This window comes from Stenella coeruleoalba (assembly GCF_951394435.1).
Source record: "Stenella coeruleoalba genome assembly, chromosome: 13".
NCBI lineage: Eukaryota > Metazoa > Chordata > Mammalia > Artiodactyla > Delphinidae > Stenella > Stenella coeruleoalba.
In genome coordinates, this window is record NC_137159.1 from 50,667,870 (window position 1) to 50,691,141 (window position 23,272).

The 23,272-nt window shown below is 40.4% G+C and overlaps 1 protein-coding gene across 4 annotated transcripts in view; it reads right to left on the bottom strand.

Annotated features, from left to right (window-relative positions):
* Positions 1-22,266, bottom strand: part of PPP1R21 (protein phosphatase 1 regulatory subunit 21) — a 56,647-nt gene extending 34,381 nt beyond the window's left edge. The window contains exons 1-9 of one of the 4 annotated variants that reach the window (XM_079941643.1): positions 22,091-22,266; positions 13,618-13,686; positions 10,442-10,588; positions 7,977-8,078; positions 6,683-6,847; positions 6,053-6,111; positions 4,984-5,078; positions 2,781-2,833; positions 2,142-2,291 (exon numbers count right to left, since the gene is read on the bottom strand). In XM_079941643.1, coding sequence (XP_079797769.1) covers positions 2,142-2,291; positions 2,781-2,833; positions 4,984-5,078; positions 6,053-6,111; positions 6,683-6,847; positions 7,977-8,078; positions 10,442-10,588; positions 13,618-13,686; positions 22,091-22,147 — 897 coding nt within the window. In that variant the 5' untranslated portion in view covers positions 22,148-22,266. Of the gene's footprint in view, positions 1-2,141; positions 2,292-2,780; positions 2,834-4,983; positions 5,079-6,052; positions 6,112-6,682; positions 6,848-7,976; positions 8,203-10,441; positions 10,589-13,617; positions 14,690-22,090 lie in introns of those variants that run through there. The other 3 variants (XM_079941641.1, XM_079941642.1, XM_079941644.1) reach the window with 3 other exon arrangements.
* Positions 22,267-23,272: the final 1,006 nt, after the last annotated feature.

Genomic DNA, 23,272 nt, shown 5'->3' on the forward strand with positions numbered 1-23,272 from the left:
ACTGTATGACAGATTTTTGTGTTATATAACTCATTTAATTTAACTCATTTTTTAGAAGCAAAAGACTTTTAAGTACAGTTTCTTATTTTCACTGTATACAATGTTCAAGGTTAACAAATTCCATGAATGTAATTATCATCAAAATGAGAATATAAAAACTTTTATAACTGTCATGGATACTGTAATATTTACAAAGGACTAATTCAGTATGAAGAATAGATTCAGAAAAAGATTCCCCAGGCATTTAGACAATTGAGAAGCAAGAAGTTAATTTTTCACTTGTGAAATATCTCAGTTTTCTAAATACTGTATAATGGCTCAAATTTCTTTTTCTCAGTATAGAAATGTAAGGTCTCATTTTGCAGATAGGTGATTCAATTGGCCCTACTGCAAACTACACAGATATATGGCCCTGGGAAATTCAGTCTCTCTGGGCTTCGATCTTTAGAGCTGTAAATAAGTTGAACTCTAAGCTCAGGTATAAACGTTTACTTTATGATTCTATGAACAAGTCTAAACGCTTTGGTCATCTTTTAACAAATGGTTTCTGAATCTTCAGTAATACAGACTTAATAGAAAATCACATAGGGCCTTTCAGAGGCCAAAGCACCAAGGGTAAAATATTGAGAAAAATAGGAATTCTGCAAAGTAATGAAATGTTTCTATTAAGATTAACATATTTGATTCTCGCTGTGTGGGCATAATATGGCAACAAGCTAAAATAAAGCAATGGCAGGAATTCCCTAGTGGTCCAGTAGTTAAGACTCAGCGCTTTCACTGCTGGGGTCCGGGTTCAATCCCTAGTTGAGGAACTAAGATCCCGCAAGCCAGACGGTGTGGCCAAAAAACCCCCAAAACCAACCAACCAAATAAATAAATAAATAAAATAAAAAGTAAATAAAATAAAATAATGGACGAAGAATCAGTGGAAAAAAATGTTTTTATATTATAGGAAGTATAAAAGAAAATATAACTACATTAAAATGCTGCAGTTCCATTTTCCTTACTGAGGTCATCTGAAAGCTTTTTCCCACGGTGATATTAAAGAGCATTTCAAAGGCCCAAAGTTTAATTTTTATGAACTTCAAAAGATTTGTGGAGTCAGATGAAAATTGATGAAAAGCAAGCATCTGCTGAGGGCTTCCTATGAGTACGGCAGCATGACGACAATGGTAAGAGCTAGCCTTTACTGAGTATTTACTATGTGCCAAGCACTGTTCTTAGCACTGTACATGTATTATCTCATTAAATCCTCAAACATACATACCTGTGGGGTAGGTACTTTATCCTCCATTTTCAAGATGCACAGAGAGGTTAAATAAACTGACCAAGGGGACATAGAAAGTGGCAGAACTGGGCTACCACCCCAGAAGCATGACTCCAGAATCTAAGCCTTTGCTATACTAACAGGATCTGTGGACATAAATACTATTCAAACCCTGGAAATACTGCGTGATGCACACACAGACACCAAAAAAAAGCTGATGAGAAGAATCAGGTAAGTAGAGAGTGGCATGACTCACTTCAGACACCACAGTATGGGGCACTTAGAGTTCATCTATCACAAGCCCCCTAATTTCCTCCCTTCAAGATGGCCCCAATAATCCCCACCTCCTGCTATTCTTGGCTCTGAGTAACACCCATCCTCACACACTGTGTCAGGGCCAGTCTGTGTTACCAGTACAATATGGCAAAAGTGGTGGTATGTGACTACGTGCATATTCCCTATGGTTTCCTACTCCATGGTTTTGCTCATGTCTTTCCCTCTCCTGCGGTGAAAAAATACCCACCCCGCTTCACTCCTCCCATGCAAATCATGCTCATTTTTCAAAGTCCAGTTAAATCACCAAAGACCCTTTCCAGACACTACCACCGACAGCAATCTCCCCTCCTTGATGACCTCATATCACTTATTGCCCATACCACTCACTCACACTAAGGTCTTTAACAACTCCCTTACTATTTCATTTCTTAAGAATCCCCACGTTTGCCATATTTTACCTTAAGGGTAAAGACTACGATTTGTAGCTTTTCCCATGTCCTCCACAGTACTTGGCAGAGGCACACAAGTGGTCTGATAATTAGTAACAAGTCTCCACGTTTGTTCAGGGCAAACAAAAGGTATCCTGAGTTAAATGTACCTTCTGATTCAATGGAGATATAGTGTCAATGGCAGAATCAACAGGAAAAATCTGAATCCTCTGTTCTGTATAGGTGTGAAAGTTCAGAAGACCCTTGACGAGATCTTGAACGAAAGCCAGGGCCTGCCCAGCGATATCCCGCATCTTCAGCTTTAAAATGAAAAGGATACAGTTAAAGTCAACTATCAAGTTATTACTCCCAAACAACTTTAATAAGTCTGCTTTTGGAGAAACATTTGAATTCTAGTATAATAATTCCTTAATTTAAATTCATTTGCTCCCACTTAGATTTTAATACTACCATCTAAGTAAATTACAACAGAAAGCCGCCAGCTTTGGTAAATATACCTCTCCACTTAACCTAGACTGTTTAAGTGCAAAACCTAAAAGAAAGGTATGACTTAAAAATCAGTGCATCCCACAATTCAGTTCTAATGTTATCGGACAAGAGACAGCAAAAATCTATATTATTTACAAATTCAAAAAACAGCGAGTTTCACAATTTTTAAGAATGTATGAGGAAAGAAAGTAAAAGTGAAACGCAATGGTTTGGTGCACTAAACAGAGGCCCAAACAACTAATTGGTGTTTCTGAAAAGTTTGACACACACATCACTGAAAATAAAAACTTCATCTTTACCTGATGTCTCCTATTGTGGACTGGAACGTTCAGAGCATTGTACTGACTATATTCTACAAAACAAAAATGGCTGTTCATTAAGTCATTTTACATTTACGAAAAAAGAGCTTAACTGAGAAATAATAAATGCTCACCCCATTTCCCAGCTTCTCTCCCGCTCAGCCCCTTCCCTTCCTGATCACTGTAGTGCACTCTGCATAGGCCTCTTTGTACTATGCACCCCTCATTCCCACCACTCCCAACAGGGGGGCTCATCCATCCCAGTTGGGTCAATCAGTTGGTGCATCAGTTTCTCTCCCCAGATCTAGGCTTTTATTCACAAATGTACACATCAGTAGGTAAAGAGATGCACACCAATCTGTTAGAATATTAAGCCACAACAAAGTTACCGTCAACATCTTTCCCATAAACCTGCTCCCCGTCTGCCTCTTTGATTTCTGTCAGCTGCACCACATCATTCCACCACACTGCCTCCTGTTGCTCCCTTGCCTCCCTGCATCTCCCTGACAACTCAGGCTCCAGCCCCCATCACAGCACACCAGGACTATCATCACAACAGCATCAGCCCCCTTCTCCCATTCCAGGGTAGTCTGCACTCTGTTGCCAGATGAACTTTGTGAGTGCACAAATTTCACCAAGACATTTCCAAAAGCTTCTCCAACAACCTACTGACTTGCAAATTAAGTCCCCCCAAGCCCTTTGCCCAGAACTTGAGGGTCCAGCCCCACCCTCCCTTTCAGAACTTACCCATCATTGGCCTCCACATCCCACCCACTCTGGCCTCCAGTCATACTTAACTAATTACTGCTGTCAGGCCCTGACAGCACCTTTATCCTACATAACCACACTCCATGCAATTCCCTGGCTCATTCTCCCTCACCTCTCTTACCAATAAAACCTACTTTTGCATCCTGGCCCAACTCAAAGCACACTTCTTCCAAAAGGCTTCCCCAAACAACCCCACCAGTAGTAATCATCCTTACTCTGAAACCCCAAGAGGTTCTTCATGGAATAGCTTAGCTTATATTTTAGATATTTCTCTACCTTATTTCTTCCCTACTGGACTATAAATTCCTTGAGGGTAGGTAGAGATTTTTGTCTTATACGTTTTTGCATATCCTGTGCTCCCCACCCATTTAGACTTTCAGTAAATAATCTCTAAATATTTCGGAACTAAAAGTAGTAACCTACTTGTGACATGGTAAGAACCTAAAATAGGGTGACAACTAGTACTGGAAAAGAAAGGATAAACCCAAAGAGACTCAGAAGGAAATGATTAGAACCTGATGACTAAGGAATAAGGGGAAAATGAAATGCCAAGGTTTTAAGCCTAGTGGATCAAAGTATGCTGGTGCTATTTCCATTAATGTAGAAAGCAGTAACAGGTGTTGTTTTCAGATGAATTTAGGTTTTTGATATAATAATGACATATGCTGATTTCAGTGTTAGAGCAAACTACTATTTTTCTTTGATGTCTTTTCTTCCCTCTTTTTTTAGGTCTTCCCTAAGAAAAATTGAGAAGAAGTCAAAAATTAATTTCGATGATATAATTGTAAAAAAGGAAATGTGTACTAATTTAAATTTAAGTTTCCAGATCAAAACAATTGTTTTCTTTGTCTTCAAGGTTTAGATTTAATACCTGTCTAAAGGTTACAAATTTGGCATCTGTTATATATGTAAGTTGATTTTTCTTTTTTTAACTTCTTTTTGTTGCTCTTGGCTGTGTAAATTACCAGACCATTCCCAGGATGAGCAGGAAGCAGGGCTTACCCAAGTCAACTCCCTAACTATCTCTGGGGATTGTCCAAAGGGCAGGAGATACCAGGCTAAGAAGATTCACCTCCCACCCACCCCGCTACTCCTCTCCCACCTTGCCGCCCACCATGATCAAATTTTCTTGTACAAATATTCAGGTACTTTATGTGAAGGTTGGTTTTCACCTTGGGATATGTTAAATACATGCAATTAAAAAATGTGGCTTTGGGCTTTTTCCAAGAAGCCTAGCTTCAGAATAGTTATGTGACAAATTAAAATCTCCCTATGAAACATGAAGGCCAAAGCTGATCAAAAGGACAAAAAGAAAGCAACCCTCTGTTAGGCCAAAGAGATTTTCTGCCAAATAGATTACAAATTATTTTAATTAGTTGGCTATCATAAAGAGGTTCAGAGTTGCAAATAATGGAAAACTGTACATAATACCTACTTGTATCATTAAAAGGTACTTTTTCATTGATGATTGATAAGGATTCCTCTAATCTACTTGACAAATCTTCATGAAGATTCTTTAACTGTAACTGACTGAAAGAAAAAATACAAAACCACATTATCAATAGACAGTAGGTCATGATTTGCTTGTTACCTCAACAGCTGGTACCAGGCTGTCAGAGGATGGTACCTGACATCTGGGATACCCTTGGTAGTAGAGAGTTGTTAAAAAAAAAAAAATGAAGATAAGAAAAATACTAAGCCTTGACTCTAAAGCTCCTGAGACTCCTGCTGAATGACTGGAAGTTTCAAAGAATTTATCACAGTCCCAATATCTTATACAATTTTAAGTTTATCTCCCCAAGCTCAAAATAATCTTAGAGCCATTTCAAACTCATAAATTTTCTCTTTACAACACATAAATATTTGTCCAAGTATTATGGTAAACGTTTTTAAAGTATTAAAGCGTTATTTTCTCTTGAGCTGAAAATCTGATCATTTTGGGTTTTGATTCAATTAAGACCATAGATACACCATGCATGTTCAATGCAACTAAACTGAAAAAATGCACTTGATTGATCTTATTAAAACCTAAAATATGTCATTTATCAAATAAATGTTGGTGCATGCTCTTACTACCTAGAGATAAGTAATATTTTAAAATGTAAATATCTCCAAATTATCAATAGATTGCATAACCTCATTTTATTTAAAATTATTTAAAATTAAAAGGTTGACACCATGATCATTAGTCAGTTTTCCTGACTAATGAGAAGGCCTTCTCTTTAGAGTAATCTAAAACAGAAAGGACCCAGTCCTCAGTACTGGAGCCCCAGAATGCCATCTGCCACAGTCCAAAACATCTGCAGGCTGAGGACTAACGCACAGGCCACTCTACGAAGAATTCATAAGGTCCCACAGATAACAAAACTGAAAAGGACCGTGGAGACGATCTACTCCTGTCTCATTGCAAATGTGAGAAAATGAAGACAGAGGAGCTACTACACCAAAACTCGGGTCTTCTGATTCTCACTTCAGGGCCCCTTGGAATTCACGTTTCCACATACCATTCTTCTGTCCGAAGTCGACATTCCTTGGCCTCCTTTTCTAGAGTCTGAGATTTTACCTGAATTTTAGAAGGAAAAAAAAGCACAGGGAACTCTACTCAATATTCTGTAATAAACCTATATGGGAAAAAAATCTGAAAAAGAATGAATATATGTGTATGTGTAACTGAATCAGTTTTCTGTATACCTGAAACTAACACAACACTGTAAATCAACTACACTCCAATAAAATTTAAAAAAATAAAAAAATTTTAAAAATAAACTATGCCAAACTATATTGTTTGGCTTTCCATTTTGAAATGCTACAGGTAGAGAAAAAATTTTTCTACCCTTTTTTTAATTTTCTGGTTTTCCCCTATAAATTTTATACAGCTATTTACTTGAAATTGTGTTCAATTTGCTAGAAATGTGGTGTGACAAATATAACTAACCAAAATTATATGCATATTGGTCTGTCAAAAAAATAAAAAGAAGAGCAGAGGGCTCAGGCCACAGATGTGAGCTCGCTGCGGAGACGCTGCAGGCAGCAGTCCTGCCTTGAATGGCTAACTTTTGTTCTATAAAGCAGGTGGATGATTTCCAAAAGCCTGGACTATTTTTTCACATGCTCTCACCAACGGCGGGTCTTACCTCTAGTTTAGCCTTGTCGTTCTGCAGCTTCTCGATGGTTTCCATGTACTTCCGGGTCAGGCCATCGACCACAGCTTGGTGCTGGGCCGCTTCCATCTCCAGAGTGGCCAGCCGACTCCTTAGCTCTGCTTCCACGTGCTTGTGTTGCTCATCGGCTTCAAAAAACTGAAAAGAAAAGATCATGGCGTCTTCTCACAACATCCCAATATATACAAATGAAGAGAAAACAACTGCAGCGACTAATCATTGAGCAACTTCCATAAGGTTCCATATGCTCACTGTGCAAAACCACACAGGCATGAGCTCGGTGGAGCCTCACGGCAGGTCAGAGGTGGTGTACTTGTAATCCCTCCTTTACAGATGGGGAAACAGAAGCTTCAAGGGATGACCTAACTTGTCAAATGTCTCACAGTCACAGACTGACTCCAAAGCCTGTACCTCCTTCCTCCCAGGCTCATGGATTTCTATTTTAAACCATTTCTGGCACACAGAAAACTCAACTGACCAGGGTATGACTTTTCTGTTAGGCTGACTTCTGCAATTAAATAATCAAAAATCAAACAGGTGTTACTCCTGAAGCAGGTAAGGCTCCTTTCCTTAATGAGAAGCCAGTAGTAATTAAGAATTATGAATACTTAACAGAAAATTCATGAAGTCAAAAGTTCATTTTGTAAACATTTTCAAAGACTGAGAATGCATATTTATTTTCCACTGTTTGACTATGCTCACCATTTCACACAAAAAATCAGGAGGCATAGTTGAATACACTACCCTATGACTCTTAAAATATGCTGAATGGTTTGGAGCAGACACTGATTACTCAACATTCCACAAATATTTGAGGGCCTGCCATGAGTGAGGCCCTGTCCTGAGGCTGGGCAGACAAAACCGACATGGTCTATACACTAATGAGACCTTACAGACTAACAGGGAAACAGATAAAAACCAACTAAGCTATCATAAATTAAAAAGCAAACACTACTTATTGATAAGCCCCCATCCAACCACCTCCTATATAAAATGAAGAGTGCCCAGTATACTTCTTTATTGTTAACTTATGAAGTTATTCTGCTGTACTCTGAACAAGTGTATATTCAAAGCACACATCCGTATTAAAACATGAATGAGATCTAAGAAATGAATGAATGACAGTGACGTATGTACCTAAGGACCACAGGAAACATTAAAACACCCACCCATACACAAAGCACTCTATCTTGCACTGGTTTTTCCACATTGCAGATCATACAACCCATTTTTAAATTCATATGGAAAAACAGAAAGATTTTCTCACTTGTATGTGCAACCGTTCATTCTCTTCTATCTTCTTTTGCAGGTCTTCATCAAAGACACTCTTCTGCTCTTGACTCAACTGAGAAGAAGATTCTCCACTTTTCTGATGGAAAGAATAAGTTATGTCCACATAACTTTCATCCTTTAGAGAAACATCCTAAGGTACACAGATTCTCTATCACCTTAGTAGCTTGTCTCTTCTATGTGTTCACCATTCTCAAACAATCCTGCAAAAGGTATACAGTCCATCATTTAACTTTTCCTATGTGACACAAGTTGGAACTGCAAATATTGCAATGAGCAGGAAAGCTTAAAAAAAAGAGAGAAAATAACAGATAAGGCTCACTATTCTTTGCAGATGAATTCAGGAGTAGTTCTTTTGGAAGACAGAGCAGACCCAGAAAGCTAGCAATACAAATATGCTAATAAATATCATTTCAATTGATCTTTTGGTTTGGGAAATGACAGTTTTACCAATTCCATGAGTCTGAGTTGTTAAAACTCCTTTAAGAAATTAACAGCATTCACAAAAACACATTTATACAGAAGTTCACATAAATTTCTAATTTAAAAAACATAAGATAAAGCTATTATAAATAAACAGAAGGAAAAAGCTCAAACATTATGAAAAATACTTGCCTTTTGCCTTTTTACCAATATTAACTTTTTCTACATAGAACAGCACTATTTAAGAGCCAATAATGAACATCTGTTTTCATGGAATACACACAGAAGTGAGACTATTCAAGGGGCAGCCTAACAATGAACTGTTCAGACATCAGTCACCACCCTCCTCTGCCTTTCTTGTGCTTCACTCCTCACTTAAAATGAAGTCATTTACTGATCCAATGTGAACCAGTGATTAGAAAGCCCTTTGAAAATGGAGCAGCTATGTAACAAACAGACAAACAAATAAACATTAAATGCAAACACAAGAGGTATGTGCACACAAGGAACACTGTTGAATGACATATTCTGGGTCCTTAGTGCTTCCAAATGTGGAAAGCTCTTATTAAAATTAATTCAGGGCTTCCCTGGTGGCGCAGTGGTTGAGAGTCCGCCTGCCGATGCAGGGGACACGGGTTCGTGCCCCGGTCCGGGAAGATCCCACATGCAGCGGAGCGGCTGGGCCCGTGAGCCATGGCCGCTGAGCCTGCGTGTCCGGAGCCTGTGCTCCGCAACTGGAGACACCACAACAGTGAGAGGCTCGCGTACCGCAAAAATAAATAAATAAATTTAAAAAATTAAAAAAAAAAAAATTAATTCAGAAGTAATTATACCCAAATCTCTGCTAAAACAGCCCTGGGAGAGGATCTCACTAACCTGGGGAGCATGTTTGAAATACAGATGGCTATTCCCTCCCCAAGGGTCTTTCAGAATTTCCAGAGCATGTGTATTTTGACAGTTTCCCAAGTGATTCTAATACATAGCTCTTTTGCCCTCTCTCTTCCCCATTTATTTGAAAATTACCACTCTAGAGAATTCTTCCATGTAGGGGAAATGCATATGGAAATGTACTAACACATAATTATGTCAACTGCCCATCATATGGCAAATACAGTCCTGGGTACTTTTACATGATCCCATTTAATCCTGACAACAAACCTGAGAGTATCTTCCCCACAACTGAGGCTGCAAGGCTAAAAAATTTGCCTAAAGTCATAGAACTATAAATGGCAGACAAAGAATTCAAGCCTGGGCTCAACTCCAAAGCCAGCACTCTTCCCTCCACACCATGCTGCTTCAGAGTTACTGCGGGCCTTCTTCCCTCCAACCATTCTATTATTATTGCCTCAATCCACACAGTTGTGGGGTGCTGTTCTACAAACATGCAAGACTTTTAAAGACTCAATCACTAGCTCCTGCCCTTAAAAAAGAAGCAACTTCTAAATCACAGAATGATCAAAAGTACTGGATCATCCATCTTAGAGTAATCAGAATCTCACCTCACGACATAAAACCAGAAGGGAAAAAATCATATTTACATCTCAGGACAATAATACCAAATTGAACTCCTAAGAATAAACACCCGAAGAAAATACATCTGCAACAAACTTACAAGCCTAATGTATGAGCACTTCAACTGCTACTTTCACAGACAGCAGCTACACTTTGACAATGTTTCTCATTCTATCTGCCCTACCTTGGGTTAATGGCAACTCAGTATAACTAAAAAATATCCATAATTTTGACCAGTATGAGATACTCCCTTCACTTTTCTCAGTCACTAAATCAACTATGTGCATGTTGGCTCCTAATAAATTCTTGAAAACTCACTTCCATGTGAAAATGCCTCTAATACTGGTATATATTAATAATAAATGTCTGCTTTCTTAACCCAATATCCAGGTGTAATAATGGAACTTTAGAGTATTTGGAGGTGAAGTCTTCTGTTAAAACCAGGATGGCCTGGAGATGTCTGTACCTAATGACAAGGTCACACTAACTTGCTTTTACTTGACCTACCTTGTTTTTCTTGCCTCGGGGTTCACTTAGAGCCAGCTCATCTTGAAGTAGCTCTACTCTCTTGGCAAGCTGCAGATTTCGGAATGTCAAACTATCCATTTCCTGCTGTAGTTTTCTCAGTGATTGATCCTTCATTTTCAGTTGTTCCTACATCAAAGTGAAAAGAGACCATTCCTTGTAATTTAGCCTTAACATTTAAAAATAATGGAAAAAAAATATTTTTTCTTTCACCAAAATATAATCAAAACCTCTTGCTTTAAGGAATTCAAGTTGTATGTTTATCATTACAGTTCCTATGTTTTTAGGTCTGTTTTGTAGCAAAATCATTTTCTGGCCAAACCAAGCGTACTTAAAAATAAAACTAAAGGAGTATATATACTGAAGTAACAGTCATCGACTTAGAGTAAAATATCCACAACTATGTGTTGTTATGTAATGTTCTTACACTTGTGTCTGGCAGTGAGGAGACGCAAAGTCTGAGGCTACAATTTTATAAACTTGAAAGTTTAAAGAGAACCTCAGACTCCTGATGATGCCCTTTAGTAAGCAAGAATGGAAGAAATATATTTGTATTCACTATTTCCTATAAATCCTCCTTGAATTTAAGTCAGTCGAAATGAAGTCTTTTTAATACACTTTAAATTATTCTGATTTGTCAAAGATAAAAATCAATATTATCCTACCACAAGAATAGTTTCAGATGTCTTAAAATGAAAATAGCAACAAAATCTAAACAACACATCTTCTACTGACCATTCTGTACTGTTTATACCATGGTAAGGGTAAGAAAATGGGAAACAAGAGAAATATTTAGTTTCACTCTATTTTTTTTTTTTTTTTTTTTTTTTTGAGGTATGCGGGCCTCTCACTGCTGTGGCCTCTCCCATTGTGGAGCACAGGCTCCGGACGCGCAGGCTCAGCGGCCATGGCTCACGGGCCCAGCCGCTCCGCGGCACGTGGGATCTTCCCGGACCGGGGCACGAACCCGTGTCCCCTGCATCGGCAGGTGGACTCTCAACCACTGCGCCACCAGGGAAGCCCCTCGCTCTATTTTTTTAAAAAAATATTATTCTGGGGCTTCCCTGGCGGTCCAGTGGTTAAGACTCTGTGCTTCCAATGCAGGGGGCATGGGTTCGATCCCTGGTTGGGGAATTAAGATCCCATATGCCACGTGGCGTGGCAAAAAAAAAAAAATTATTCTAACTATATTTTCCTTACAACGTTCTGACAACTTTGTGTTCACTGGTAATCAAACACAGATGGCCATATGCTACCATATATTGAAAGATCTGTGCTTTTATTACTTTCATTGAAAAACCACTATAAAGCTAAGAGGTCAAGTTTTAATGAATAGGGGATTTAAGGATATTGAAACAGCAACCTAAAAACCAGAGGCTGGTATCTGCAATCTATTGACATTATTTGCATGTGGAGGGCACAGCTAGAGGGATAGAATATGTGTTCATTAAAGAGAAAAACATTTTCCTTTTCTGTTGTTTGTTTAGTAAGTCCTTAATTTTTACTTGAAGTTCAATGGTAAACTTAGGCTCAGCCCATGTCCAAATTACTATATATTTCAAATCATAGAAATTCTAATCAATGAATGCTTACTGTATCTAACAACTCATTGAAGAGACAAACCCAATATAATCAAATGCCTACTCTAACAGAGACATCCTAACATTCCCATTGAGCAAACTGGCAAACTGTCATTCTCACTATAATTTTAATGACCACTGTGATGAATAGTAAAACATAAAGTAATTTCTTTACATCCTTATAATTAGTTAATCACTAGTTGACTAATGTTCCAATTCCATTAACCAATCAGTAATTTCAGAAGACATCCATCCCAATCTCTCTGTAAACCCTAGTTTCTGCAATGAGGACGATAATAGTGGCGTCTGCCCTCACAGAGCTGTTGTGAAAACTGAGATAATGGATGTAATGTGTTAGCGTAATGCCTGACACACAGTGGGTGCTCAATAAATAGAGCCTGCTATTGCCACCACGGCCACTATCACAGGGTTAATTGAACATAACCAGCAACAAGAGGGTATCAAACACCAGAGTGGGCTACTAAGACGAGCTAGGAAATACCTTCCCCAGTAATAGGTTTTAAACATCATGAGGAGAGATAATAATCATTTCTTCAATGATTTAGGCAAAATAATAACTTGGCTAACATATCCTGACTTTAAAGCTTATTTTTAATCGTCTCAGCTTGGGCGCAGAGAGCTTTGGGAGTATGGGTAAGTTGCTCTGAACTATCTCAGCCCTGAGTCTGTGGAACAGCACCTGAGGAGGGAGCGCCCTCAAGACACAGATTTCTCTAGTGGAGGATCCAACACCAGCCACGTGAAAGGACGTATCTCTGGGTCTTGGAGACCTGAGTGGAAATTCTCAGGATATGTCACTGGTTGGGGCCTACTCCAGAAAGAGAGAAGAGTAAAGGGAATCTTAAGCCCTTTTCTCTAAAGAGGAAGCAAGGGAGAGAGCGAAAGAATGAAGTAGGCAGTATTAACTGAAGCTTGGCCAAGAAGGACTCCATATCCTCAAATTAATTTTTCCAATTAAAAGTATCACTAAGCAGTACTTATTATATGCCTACTAAAATGAGGTAGAAACATATTCCTGCAACTCCCACCATATTTCTCCTCTCAGTTAAAGGTGCTGATGGTAAGATGTATCACTCAAACAGTCCTCATTAACACAGGTTATTACTATTAAACAGCTTGACCTCAAAGCAAGATTGATGGACTAAATGATTCACACTTTCAAATCCATTTAGTAGGGGACAACCATCGGCTGAATGCTTGGGATATAAACATGAATATGACACAGACCCACAGAGTGCTATCAGATGAAGCCAGATAAGAAGCCCCATTAATCCTGATGAATTTAGCTATGAGAGAAGCAAGGTATGAGAGAAATGCATTACACACAGTCCAATAATACATTTTTGTAATTTCTAGCTAAGGAAGTCAAAGCACATCACATTCATACCTAAGCAAGTAGGAAAGTTAAACACAAAAAAACTCTATTACCCTCCCCTATTCCTAGTGAGTCACTGTCAGAGTTGGGAATTTAACCCAGAAAACTGAGCTGAATTCCCTGCTGTGAGCTTCACCAAACACTAACCTAACCCTCACAACAAAAAATACCCTGTAGCCTACCTTTAAAGCAGCAGAATTTGCTTGTTCATCCACGACACCTTTTTTCAAGACCTGATTCTGAGCCCGAAGCTGAAAACAGAGGAGGTAATAATTAATTTTTAATATAAAGCAATCACTTATAGCAAGGAAATCACTTACCATAACTTTACAGGAATCAGTACGCTGAGTAACTATCTGCTCACATATATATGAGAACAAGAATATTAGCCCGGAAGAGAATAGTAGAGATCATCAGTCTGTCATTTTACAAATAAGGACACAGAGGCTGAGCTGCCCAATGACATAAAACTAATCAATGCAAAACTGAGACTAAAATCCAGGTCTCTCGACTTCCCGTACATGGTTCTTTCTAGGAAACCAATCACCTCCCTAAATAAAAACCAATACAATAGATAATAGGGTACTGAGTATGTCATTTTCCTTGAAACTCTGACACACCATTCATCTGTAAAATACATACAACTGGACTGATTATGGAATAAGAATTCAACAGAAAATCAAAATATAGGGCGTCAACATACCCAGCAGTACACTGTGCCTAATATTAGTCATGCAAATATCATCGCCTGCAATAGCCTCAGGAATGGAGGATGCCTTTTAATCAGGCATCAGTGGAAGCAGTGTACAAAAGGAACTAAGAAGCAAGCTCAATTTAGAAATTGATAATAATAGCAGCTAGCATTTGAATGCTCCGTTACATACCAGGCACTGTCCTAAATACTTTACATACACTACCTCATTAATCCTCACAACCCTATGAAATAGGTGCTATAATTATCGCCATTTTACAGATGAAACCAAGGTACAGAGAAGTTCAGTGGCAATGCTGAGATTCAGACAGCAGCAGTTTTGACTCCAGGCATAATGTCATTAGACAATATTGGCTACTATTTTATAAAGCTACATATAAATGAGAAAAGTAGTGGGCTGGAGAGGTGACAGAAGCCTTTGAAGGGGTAGGACTTGGGCTTCTTTCACAGTTTTTTTTTTTTTTTAATTGAAGTCTAACTTTATTTTAAATAAAATATACAAAACAGAAATTATACAGCTTGATGAATTTCTACTTAGGTATACATCTGTATCACCACCACCAGCAGGGTTTTGAAAGATAAACCTTCTGTAGTTATCAGCAAGCACAACACAGAGCATGTGAGTATAAATATACCAGCCCAGTGTAGCTGAAGCAAAAGGGTTACAGACTAATTTTCTGAGGACTCAGTACAGAGACCATGATAGACCAGGTTCTTCTCTGAGAAACTAAATGAATGGGAGAATCTTATCTATGAGCTTAAAAAAAAATCTACTCCTAGTTCTGCACAGCTCACATCTGTCTCCTGAGAACAGAAATGACTTTTTTCTATGCCAGAAGAGTAGGAATATTTGAATATTTATGAATTATCTATGATTGTTTTTGTGTGACAATGACATTAGAGATGAGTAGATGCAACAGAAACCATATGGCCCCAAGCCTAAAATATTTGCTATTAGGCTCTTTACACTCTGCTCTAGAAGTTCAGAAGAGAGAAATAAATCCCACTTTAATGTTGACTTCCATTGTGTAGTATTTTACCTTTTAAGCAATATCAACATATTCTTGGATAATGTGCTACCTAGGTAAGAGAATTCAAGAAATACTTTCAAATCCATATAGCCAAAGGACAGCGATACTACTTCAGTCTTTAGGCTTCATTTCATACCCCTGTTCTAACTTTGCTCTCTGATCTTCTTTGTGTGGTATTTAGAAGGTCCTAATGACTGCCTCAAGGACTAGGGATGAAGCTTGAAATCTGCTGAACTGACAATTTTCTGTAGGACCAGAACTACATCAGTTTTCAAACAAATAAAAAAAACCTCACCTTTAATTTTTAAGGCACACTTACAAGCTACATAAAGCAAACTGAACAGCCCACTGTGTCATAAAAGCAAAATTAAAGTTTTCAAATTACTGCTGTTTGGAACTTAATCTGATTATAATGAAAAATGATTTCGATTTTCCTTTGGAAAATATTGTTTGCTAAACTGGTAACAATTCAAACACAGTTTCAATGGAAACATTCAACAGAAAAGGCAGCTTTTAGAAGTATTTATCGAAAATCCCTTTCTATTGTTTGGTAGGTAGAAAAGGATAAGCTTGGCCTACTCCACTGCCTTGTTACCTGCACTTGGCGTCTTCCTGCATTTCAGCATCACTACTGCCACATCTCTGCATTACTGACCAACATCTTGTCAAATGCGGATACTGCTGTGACCAGTCTGGTCTTTTAGAATCTTATCTTTCTCCTCACCAGCATTCACCACAGTGGGAGGCAAATGCAGTGTTTGTTTCAGAAAGTTACCAATGGTCACTAATGCCTCTAGGAGACTAGTGTGGAGACTCCAGTGGATGTGGATGTAACTGAGAAACAATTGCCTGAAGTCTCCACTAGGACAGAAAAATTCTCCAGAAGGACAGAAAAATTCTCCAGAAGGTGACATAGCCTATTTCTAGTAGCTGTGCCATGTACTTTTGTTCCATTCAGTAGAGAAATGGTCCTCTGAATCCCAACTCAGAAACCCTTAGTCCTTTACAAACCTCATTTTTCATTGTGTTGTAATCTTTTGATTAGCTTTACCTTTACTCTGAAAACACAGCCTTTTCTCATTTTTACCAACCAAACTCCAACTGTTCTTCTAGAGCCTACTTCCTACTCTGGTCCTACTTCTTCCATAAATTTTCCCTAACCATTCTCTATAGTGCCCCTATGGTCCACAGTGACCTTGCCCTCAGTTCCCTGGGCACTTGCTAGTAACAAGACATCTCTTATTTAAACTGTTCAGTTTTAATTTTACTTTTTAAAGCAGTACATTTTATGTTTACTAATTTATGTATGATTTCTATACTCAAGTCCCATCTGCCAATTAAACTGTCCTTCACAATAGAGACTACAGTATACTTCCTTGTATCTCCTGCGTACAATGAAAGATCAATGCTATGGATAGAGAAGGCACTCAATAAATTTTTAGTTAATTAATCAAATTAAGTGCTGTAAATAAAAGGTGTTTAAATGCAACACATTAAACAACTATAAGAGATAGCTAGAATCTTCTGTGTTAGAATCACTCTTACATAACTGTTTCCATACAGTGGACATTCTGACATTTATACACATTTTATGACCCTATAAAACGAATCTTTAGATGTATAGCTTTTCTCCATTACAAAGTAATGTATGCAACAGATAACCTGAAGCCCATCCCTAAGCCTCACCAAAACCCTGATTTCAGCACACCTGAGTCATCTGCAAACCACAGCTTCAGCATCCCTGGCCTGGACGATCCTTAAAAACACTCCCAGTTCTAACATTTTAGGTATTCTACAGTGCTGGAATACCACTTAGTCTTTCTCTCTGCCTACTAACTTGCTCCTCACTGTGGAAAAGGATAAAGTAACTGAAGGCTACATACTATGTACTAATGGCTGGGGTCATTTTGTCACTGAGTTGGGAAGAAAACCTTTTTTCAGAGCTGCCCTCAAACGAGACCCTTTCTCTAGCTCCTGCTCTTATGCGAGGAAATTCATTAGGATGAAACCCCCACTCCCAATCCTGTAATCTAGCTGCCTCACCAGGGACTGGTTGGAAATTCAGCTGAATTGAAGACGGAGAGTAGGACACCCCTTGTCTTTCTAAAGCCTTGCTATTCAAAGTATGGTCTGCAGACAGCTGCAGCAGCCTCACCTAGGAGCAGAATCTCAGGCCCCACCCCAGACCTACTGAGAAAGGATCTGCAGTTTAACAGGTCTTCAGGCGAGTCACATAGACACTTACGTTTGTGATGATCTAGGGGCTAAGCTAGCACAGCTCAACAGGGTAGCCATATCCACATGTGCCTACTTAAACTTAAATTACGTAAATAAAATCCAAAATTCATTTCCTCAGCTCAGCTAGCCACATCTCAAGTACTCAATAGCCCCACATGCTAGTGGTCACCCTACTGGACAGCAAATATGCAGAATGTTCTCATTCTCCTGAAAGTTCCATTGGATAGCACTGAACACAGACCGTTTTCCAATCCACCTTTAGTAGTGAACCCTACACATCAGGGAAGAAAAAAGCTGATACTCCATTTTAATCCAATCCAGCCCCAGAGTCTTTCTCTTACAAGAGAGGGCGATCAATCAGGTTCAGCCAAGCCCTGCTATCTGGAACGCAAACACACCAAATCGAGACTGATCCTTTCCCAAAATGAGCATCTCTAAGAGTATAAGTCTAAAAAGTTTCAAAAGGCAATCTCCTTTGTAATTAAAGAAGCATCAATTGCAAAGTCAACTGTTAGAGAAATAATGGATGTTTACCTTTCCCATTGGCTTTTTTTTTTTTTGCCAGTATCACGTTGTTTTGATTACTGTAGGGTTTTTTTTTTTTTACTATTTATTTATTTACTTGGCTGTGCCAGGTCTTAGTTGTGGCACATGAGATCTTCGTTGCCGCGTGCAGGATCTTCCTTGCGGCACTCGGAATCTTTAGTCGCAGCATGTGGGATCTAGTTCCCTGGCCAGGGATCGAACCCGGGCCACCTGCATTGGGAGCGGGGAGTCTTACTCACTGGACCATCAGGGAAGTCCCCCCATTGGCTTTTATTGCCTTGAAAAGAGCTTTAAAAAGATCATCTGAGCAAAAGCTACTATACTGATACCATTTCCTGAGCAATGATTCTGGTATGCATCCAAACGACTGGAGAGGTTTGTTACAACACAGACTGCTGGGCCTGACCACCAGTTTCAGATTCAGTAAGTCCTGGGTAGACCTAAGAATTTGTATTTCTAACCCATTCCCAGCCACTGATGACGTTGATCCAGGGTCTACACTTTGAGAACCCAAAGTAACACAAACACTGGAAAGATCAGAACTTCAAACTTGCCTACACGTTAACATGGTGCCAGGCAAGAGTGCAGAAGCCCATTCAGAGCAAGCAGGCTGAAATCAAATGAGCCAGGACTGCATGCTCTCAGCCTCATCTCCAGAATGAGATATACCAGAGCATCAGAAGCAGAGCAGGCCGTGGAAGAAACACCAAGTAAGAAATAGTCTTTGAAAAATGAGGGCTTGATTAACTTTCCCTCACGTCTCAAAGGGGCAGCCTCTGTCTATTACCTATTAACTTCATAAATCTCTGAAAACCAGCTTCTACATACCATTCGCCTCCCCCAAACTCTGTTAAACCAGAAATGTTTAAAGCCTCCAGTGATCGCCTAATTGCCCAAACCAGAGGGTCTTAATCTCCACTTTTACTGACCTTTCCATAGCACTGTTTCAGCAACCTGTCCACCTCAGAAATTCTCACCTGCTTCGGCCTCCATGGTTCATCTTTTATCTAACGAAACTCTCAGTCTCTTTAATGGGAGCTCCTCATACTGCTTTTTTCCTTCTCAGGGGGAAAAAAGATGATGATAGAAGTTACAAAGGAAGAAATGGGCCCCTTCCCGGAACACAGGCCAAGATCTGCATTAAATAAGAATGAGAAGATTCTGCAAATGTCCTTGGTTTAGGGATCATGCTTGCTGCTCTCTTGATTTGCAGGCCTCCTTCTACATACTAAAAGGAAATCTTTTTTCTTTGTATCCTAAATAAGGAAAAAGAAAGATGTAACTGGATTTCAACATCAGCCCACAATTTCTGCACCGGGGAGGCTATCAAAAAGGTAGAATACCCCCTTCCATAGGCACAGGGCTGAAGGTATCGATAGCATAGATCTTATCTAGAAATTGCTTGGCACTAGAACTGACAGGCAATAAAAAGCACATGAAATCTTTTGACCAATCCGTGTTCTCACATTCTGAAATTTCCATCACACTGCAATTAAAAGGATGAAAAATGTTCTGGCCCAATACGGGAGATAACCTGAAGTCTGGCAGACCTCCTATAGTCTCCTCTGCATTTCCTCCTACTGTCACATCCTTCCCACAGGTGTTCCCCAAAGAATCTACCTAAAGTGATTAACTCTCAAAGTTCAACTATTGTCTTTATAGGAACTATTGTCTTTATGGGAATTATTACAAAAGCTTTGGCCTTTGTCCTGACTTTCAGCCAGTCCCTCTCCACTAGAAATTTTCAGCAATTACCCCAACATCATCTCAAGCTACTATGTGAATAAGATAGCTTCAATGTACCTTCCAACCATAAATACTATGATTGCACCTAAACTTCGCTCCAAACTGGCTCACCTTTCTGCCCACCTTCCTCTGCCAGTGGCAGTGGTGTTCCCTCAGAGCAGTCCATGGGTCACCTTCAGGGTCAGCTCTCAGTCTTCCCTCACTCATCACGTCCCACAGAATGAATGAGACACAAGGATGACTACCTCGACACCTTTATATCCTTCATAAGGTTGCTGCTATGCGTAAAGCAGGCACACAGAAAAGAGGTAAACTAAACCATATTTTTTAACCATAATTCCTAAATCTAAGCCCCCCTCTCCATCTCAACAGCCACAAAACTTTATTTAATCCTACGTTACACTCCGCAAATTCTTCAAAGAGCCTATAGTCTGGTCTTCTTTTCACCAATCTTTCCCCATTTCAGTCCATCCTCCACACAGCTACCAGTTTTCTTTCCAAAAGCAATGTCACTCTCCTGTTCGAAAACCTTTAACGTCTCTCCATTACTCAAAGTTCAAACTTTTTGACAACCACAACCCTTCATGATCGGGTCCAAATTATCCCTCCAACCATATTTCACCACTCTCTGTCGTGTATCTGAACATGCCTTCATGTCAGCAAACAGAGACTGTCTCCTTTGCCTGGAGTACTACCATCCATCCCTTCCTCCCTATTCCCTACTCCCCAATCTAAGTAACTTCTACCCTTACCCGCCATTTCTTCTGTGCGCCCACTGAGCTAACACTTGTCATCCTGTATCATAATTATGTACAACAGTTGAACATTCTATTAAAGGGTTCTCCTTAAGGTGGAACTCTGCCTCACTCAACAGGGCCCGGCAGATTGTTCACAGGTGGCACTAATTGTCTGCTGAACAAAAGAGCTTACAAATCCAAAATAATAAAATCTTTCAAAGTTTTTATTACTTCTGGGAGGCTATACAATTATTTCAGCAATGCAACCACTGTGCAAAATATTTCTGGAAACTCTTCTGCCATTTGGAATTGCCTTGTGAGCTTGTTTACTCTCCAGAAGAGAAAATCAGTCCCCTTACTTTATACTCATGAAACATTTTCACCCAAAAATAGTAGAGCCAAGTTTGAGTACTGTCATCCTCCACCCACCACACTTCATCACATGGATTTGTTCCAAATAAGTTCTGGCCCTTTCAAACAAAAAATATTCCTTCAAAGGATAAAAACTTGCCATCACTAACATCATGCCACAGGCCCTTAAGGCAAATTCAAATGGAAACACAAGAAGTTTTGCCAATGGTAGCACCCATGGAATAAGTGTAGCATCCCAAAAGGCTCCCATTTGACGGTCAAAAGACTTACGTGTGTATGTTTAGGCACAGGTTTTATTTTTCAAAGAATATTTCATTTTGCCCTGCTGCATATTTATTACATGAAATTTTAAAATGTGTCTCAGTTTCTCCAAACTGTAAAAAAGGGACTAAGTCTTCCAGTTGCTCCCATGAATACCAAGATCATTGAAAACGAAGTTTAATGACTAATGAATCAATTTCCAAAACTGTAAGATTCTGCTTTCAGTACTTCATTAGAATATTCTTGAGGCAGAACCACCCTACCCATTAAAGCAGCACCACCCTTCTCCGAGAAAAGGGTTCCATCGTTTAAAATACTGATGCCATAAATACAACAAAGGGACAGGTCCCTACTTTGCTTAATTCAACATGTATTGAGCACCTGCTGGGTGCTCTTCCCCAGTCCAGGTGATCCAAGAAACAGAGAGATAAAAGGACACAGCCCTAGCACTCAAGCTTTCAAACTCATTTTCAGACAACATCTTGCCAAAGCACTGAACCCATTCATAACCACCCATCTCTGGTGAAGCAGTTTACACGCATGACTCTATTTACACTCCTGACTTGACTGGGGGCAGATAAATCTCTTTATCCTCATATCATCCCTGTGGGAAAGGAGAAAACTTGATCCTTCCCATTGCTGGGCTGGGAAAATTGAGGAAGCAGCCGTAGAGGGATGGTCCTCACCTTTCCCCGTCCCCTCCCGACCAGCACCAGAGGCGGAAACCAGGATTTCTGACATCCCAGTCCAAGCCCGCTAGTTCAGTGAGAAGGAAGAATCAAATTCCTGCTCCTTCCCGCAGAAACGCACACGGACCCAGACACCGCCCGGCCCCATCTCCTGAGAGCTGCAGGTGAAGGCACGGTAATGGTGGACAGAAGAGGCGGAGGAGAGAGAAGGGGCGCGCTCACGTTCCCCCCTCCGCCGTCCCCCTGTGTCCCGACAAGTCGCTGCCAAGGCAACCCGAGGCCGCAGGGCCGGGGACCCCCTACTCCCCGCATACGACGGGTACCTTCGAATACTCCTGAGCCAGCTTCTGGTATTTCCCCTGCAACTCTGCCGAGGCCATGGCCTCCCCCGCCCCGTCCAGGCCAGGATGCCCAGGCCGCTCAGCCCCGCCCCCTCGCCCCCAACCCCAGACACGCTGCCTGGTACGGTTCCGCCAGAGCCTGCCCGCTCTGCCACCACCGCCGCACCTCCTCCTCCACTTCCGGGTTCGCCCGGTGAGAGGAAGGCGGAGTGGGGCCGGGGGCGGAGCGACCACCGGGGGCGGGGCAACGTCTTGACATCATGGCCCCCACCCTTCCGCGCCCGAGCACATGCGCGCGCAGGCTCCCCGGCGCTCCTGGGCTCTGCCTCTGGGACTGGGGGGCGCCATCTTGACGCATGGTCCAAGATGGCGGCCTAGAACAGGGAAGGAGAGAATGAAAAGGGGAAGAGAATGAGAGCCCACAGAATGGGCGGGGGACGGTGGAGAGGGGCGGTGGTTGTGAAGAACCGAGGACCGGAAGAAGAAACATTCTAAACGCATCAAGAATTCTGGCCGGACACACCGCCCTCCCCCACTGGTTCCCATGGCAACCGTCTGGCGTTTGATGGTTACGTCTTTCAGAAGGTGCACTGAGAGAAAGACCTCTATATTCCGCTACCTCGTTTTCCGGATATGGTAGCCCCGGACATGCCCTGCATTGTAAACTCTCAGACCTCCCCCAAATTTATAACGCTCGCTGCTGCCACCCTCCCCTGCTCCAGACCAGACAAACCTCCATTGTCTTATATTTTGACACTGAGATGTCTTTGTGTCCATTCTCTACCCACTCCATTCGCCCACCCCTGCCACCATACGGGGACTACATCAGAGCCTTTTCTCAGTGGACTGGGAAACAAACCTTTAGGAAATTTCAGGGAATGACCCCTGCCGCTCAGGCAGAGAGAGTGGACGTTAAGGACAAATAACTGGACGATTGAAGCAAAAAATAGTCTGCCTGAAACATTTTATGCCGCTTCATTCATTAAATATGTTTTGAGGACGTATTATATGTTAGCTATTCTAAGCATTGCATTTATTGCAACATTGAAATGTTCATAGAGGAATGAATAAATAAATTCAGAATATATGTTTGCCATAAATTACAACACAGCAGTTTAAAACTCATAACCTAGATCTGTATATATCTGCATATATCTGTATATA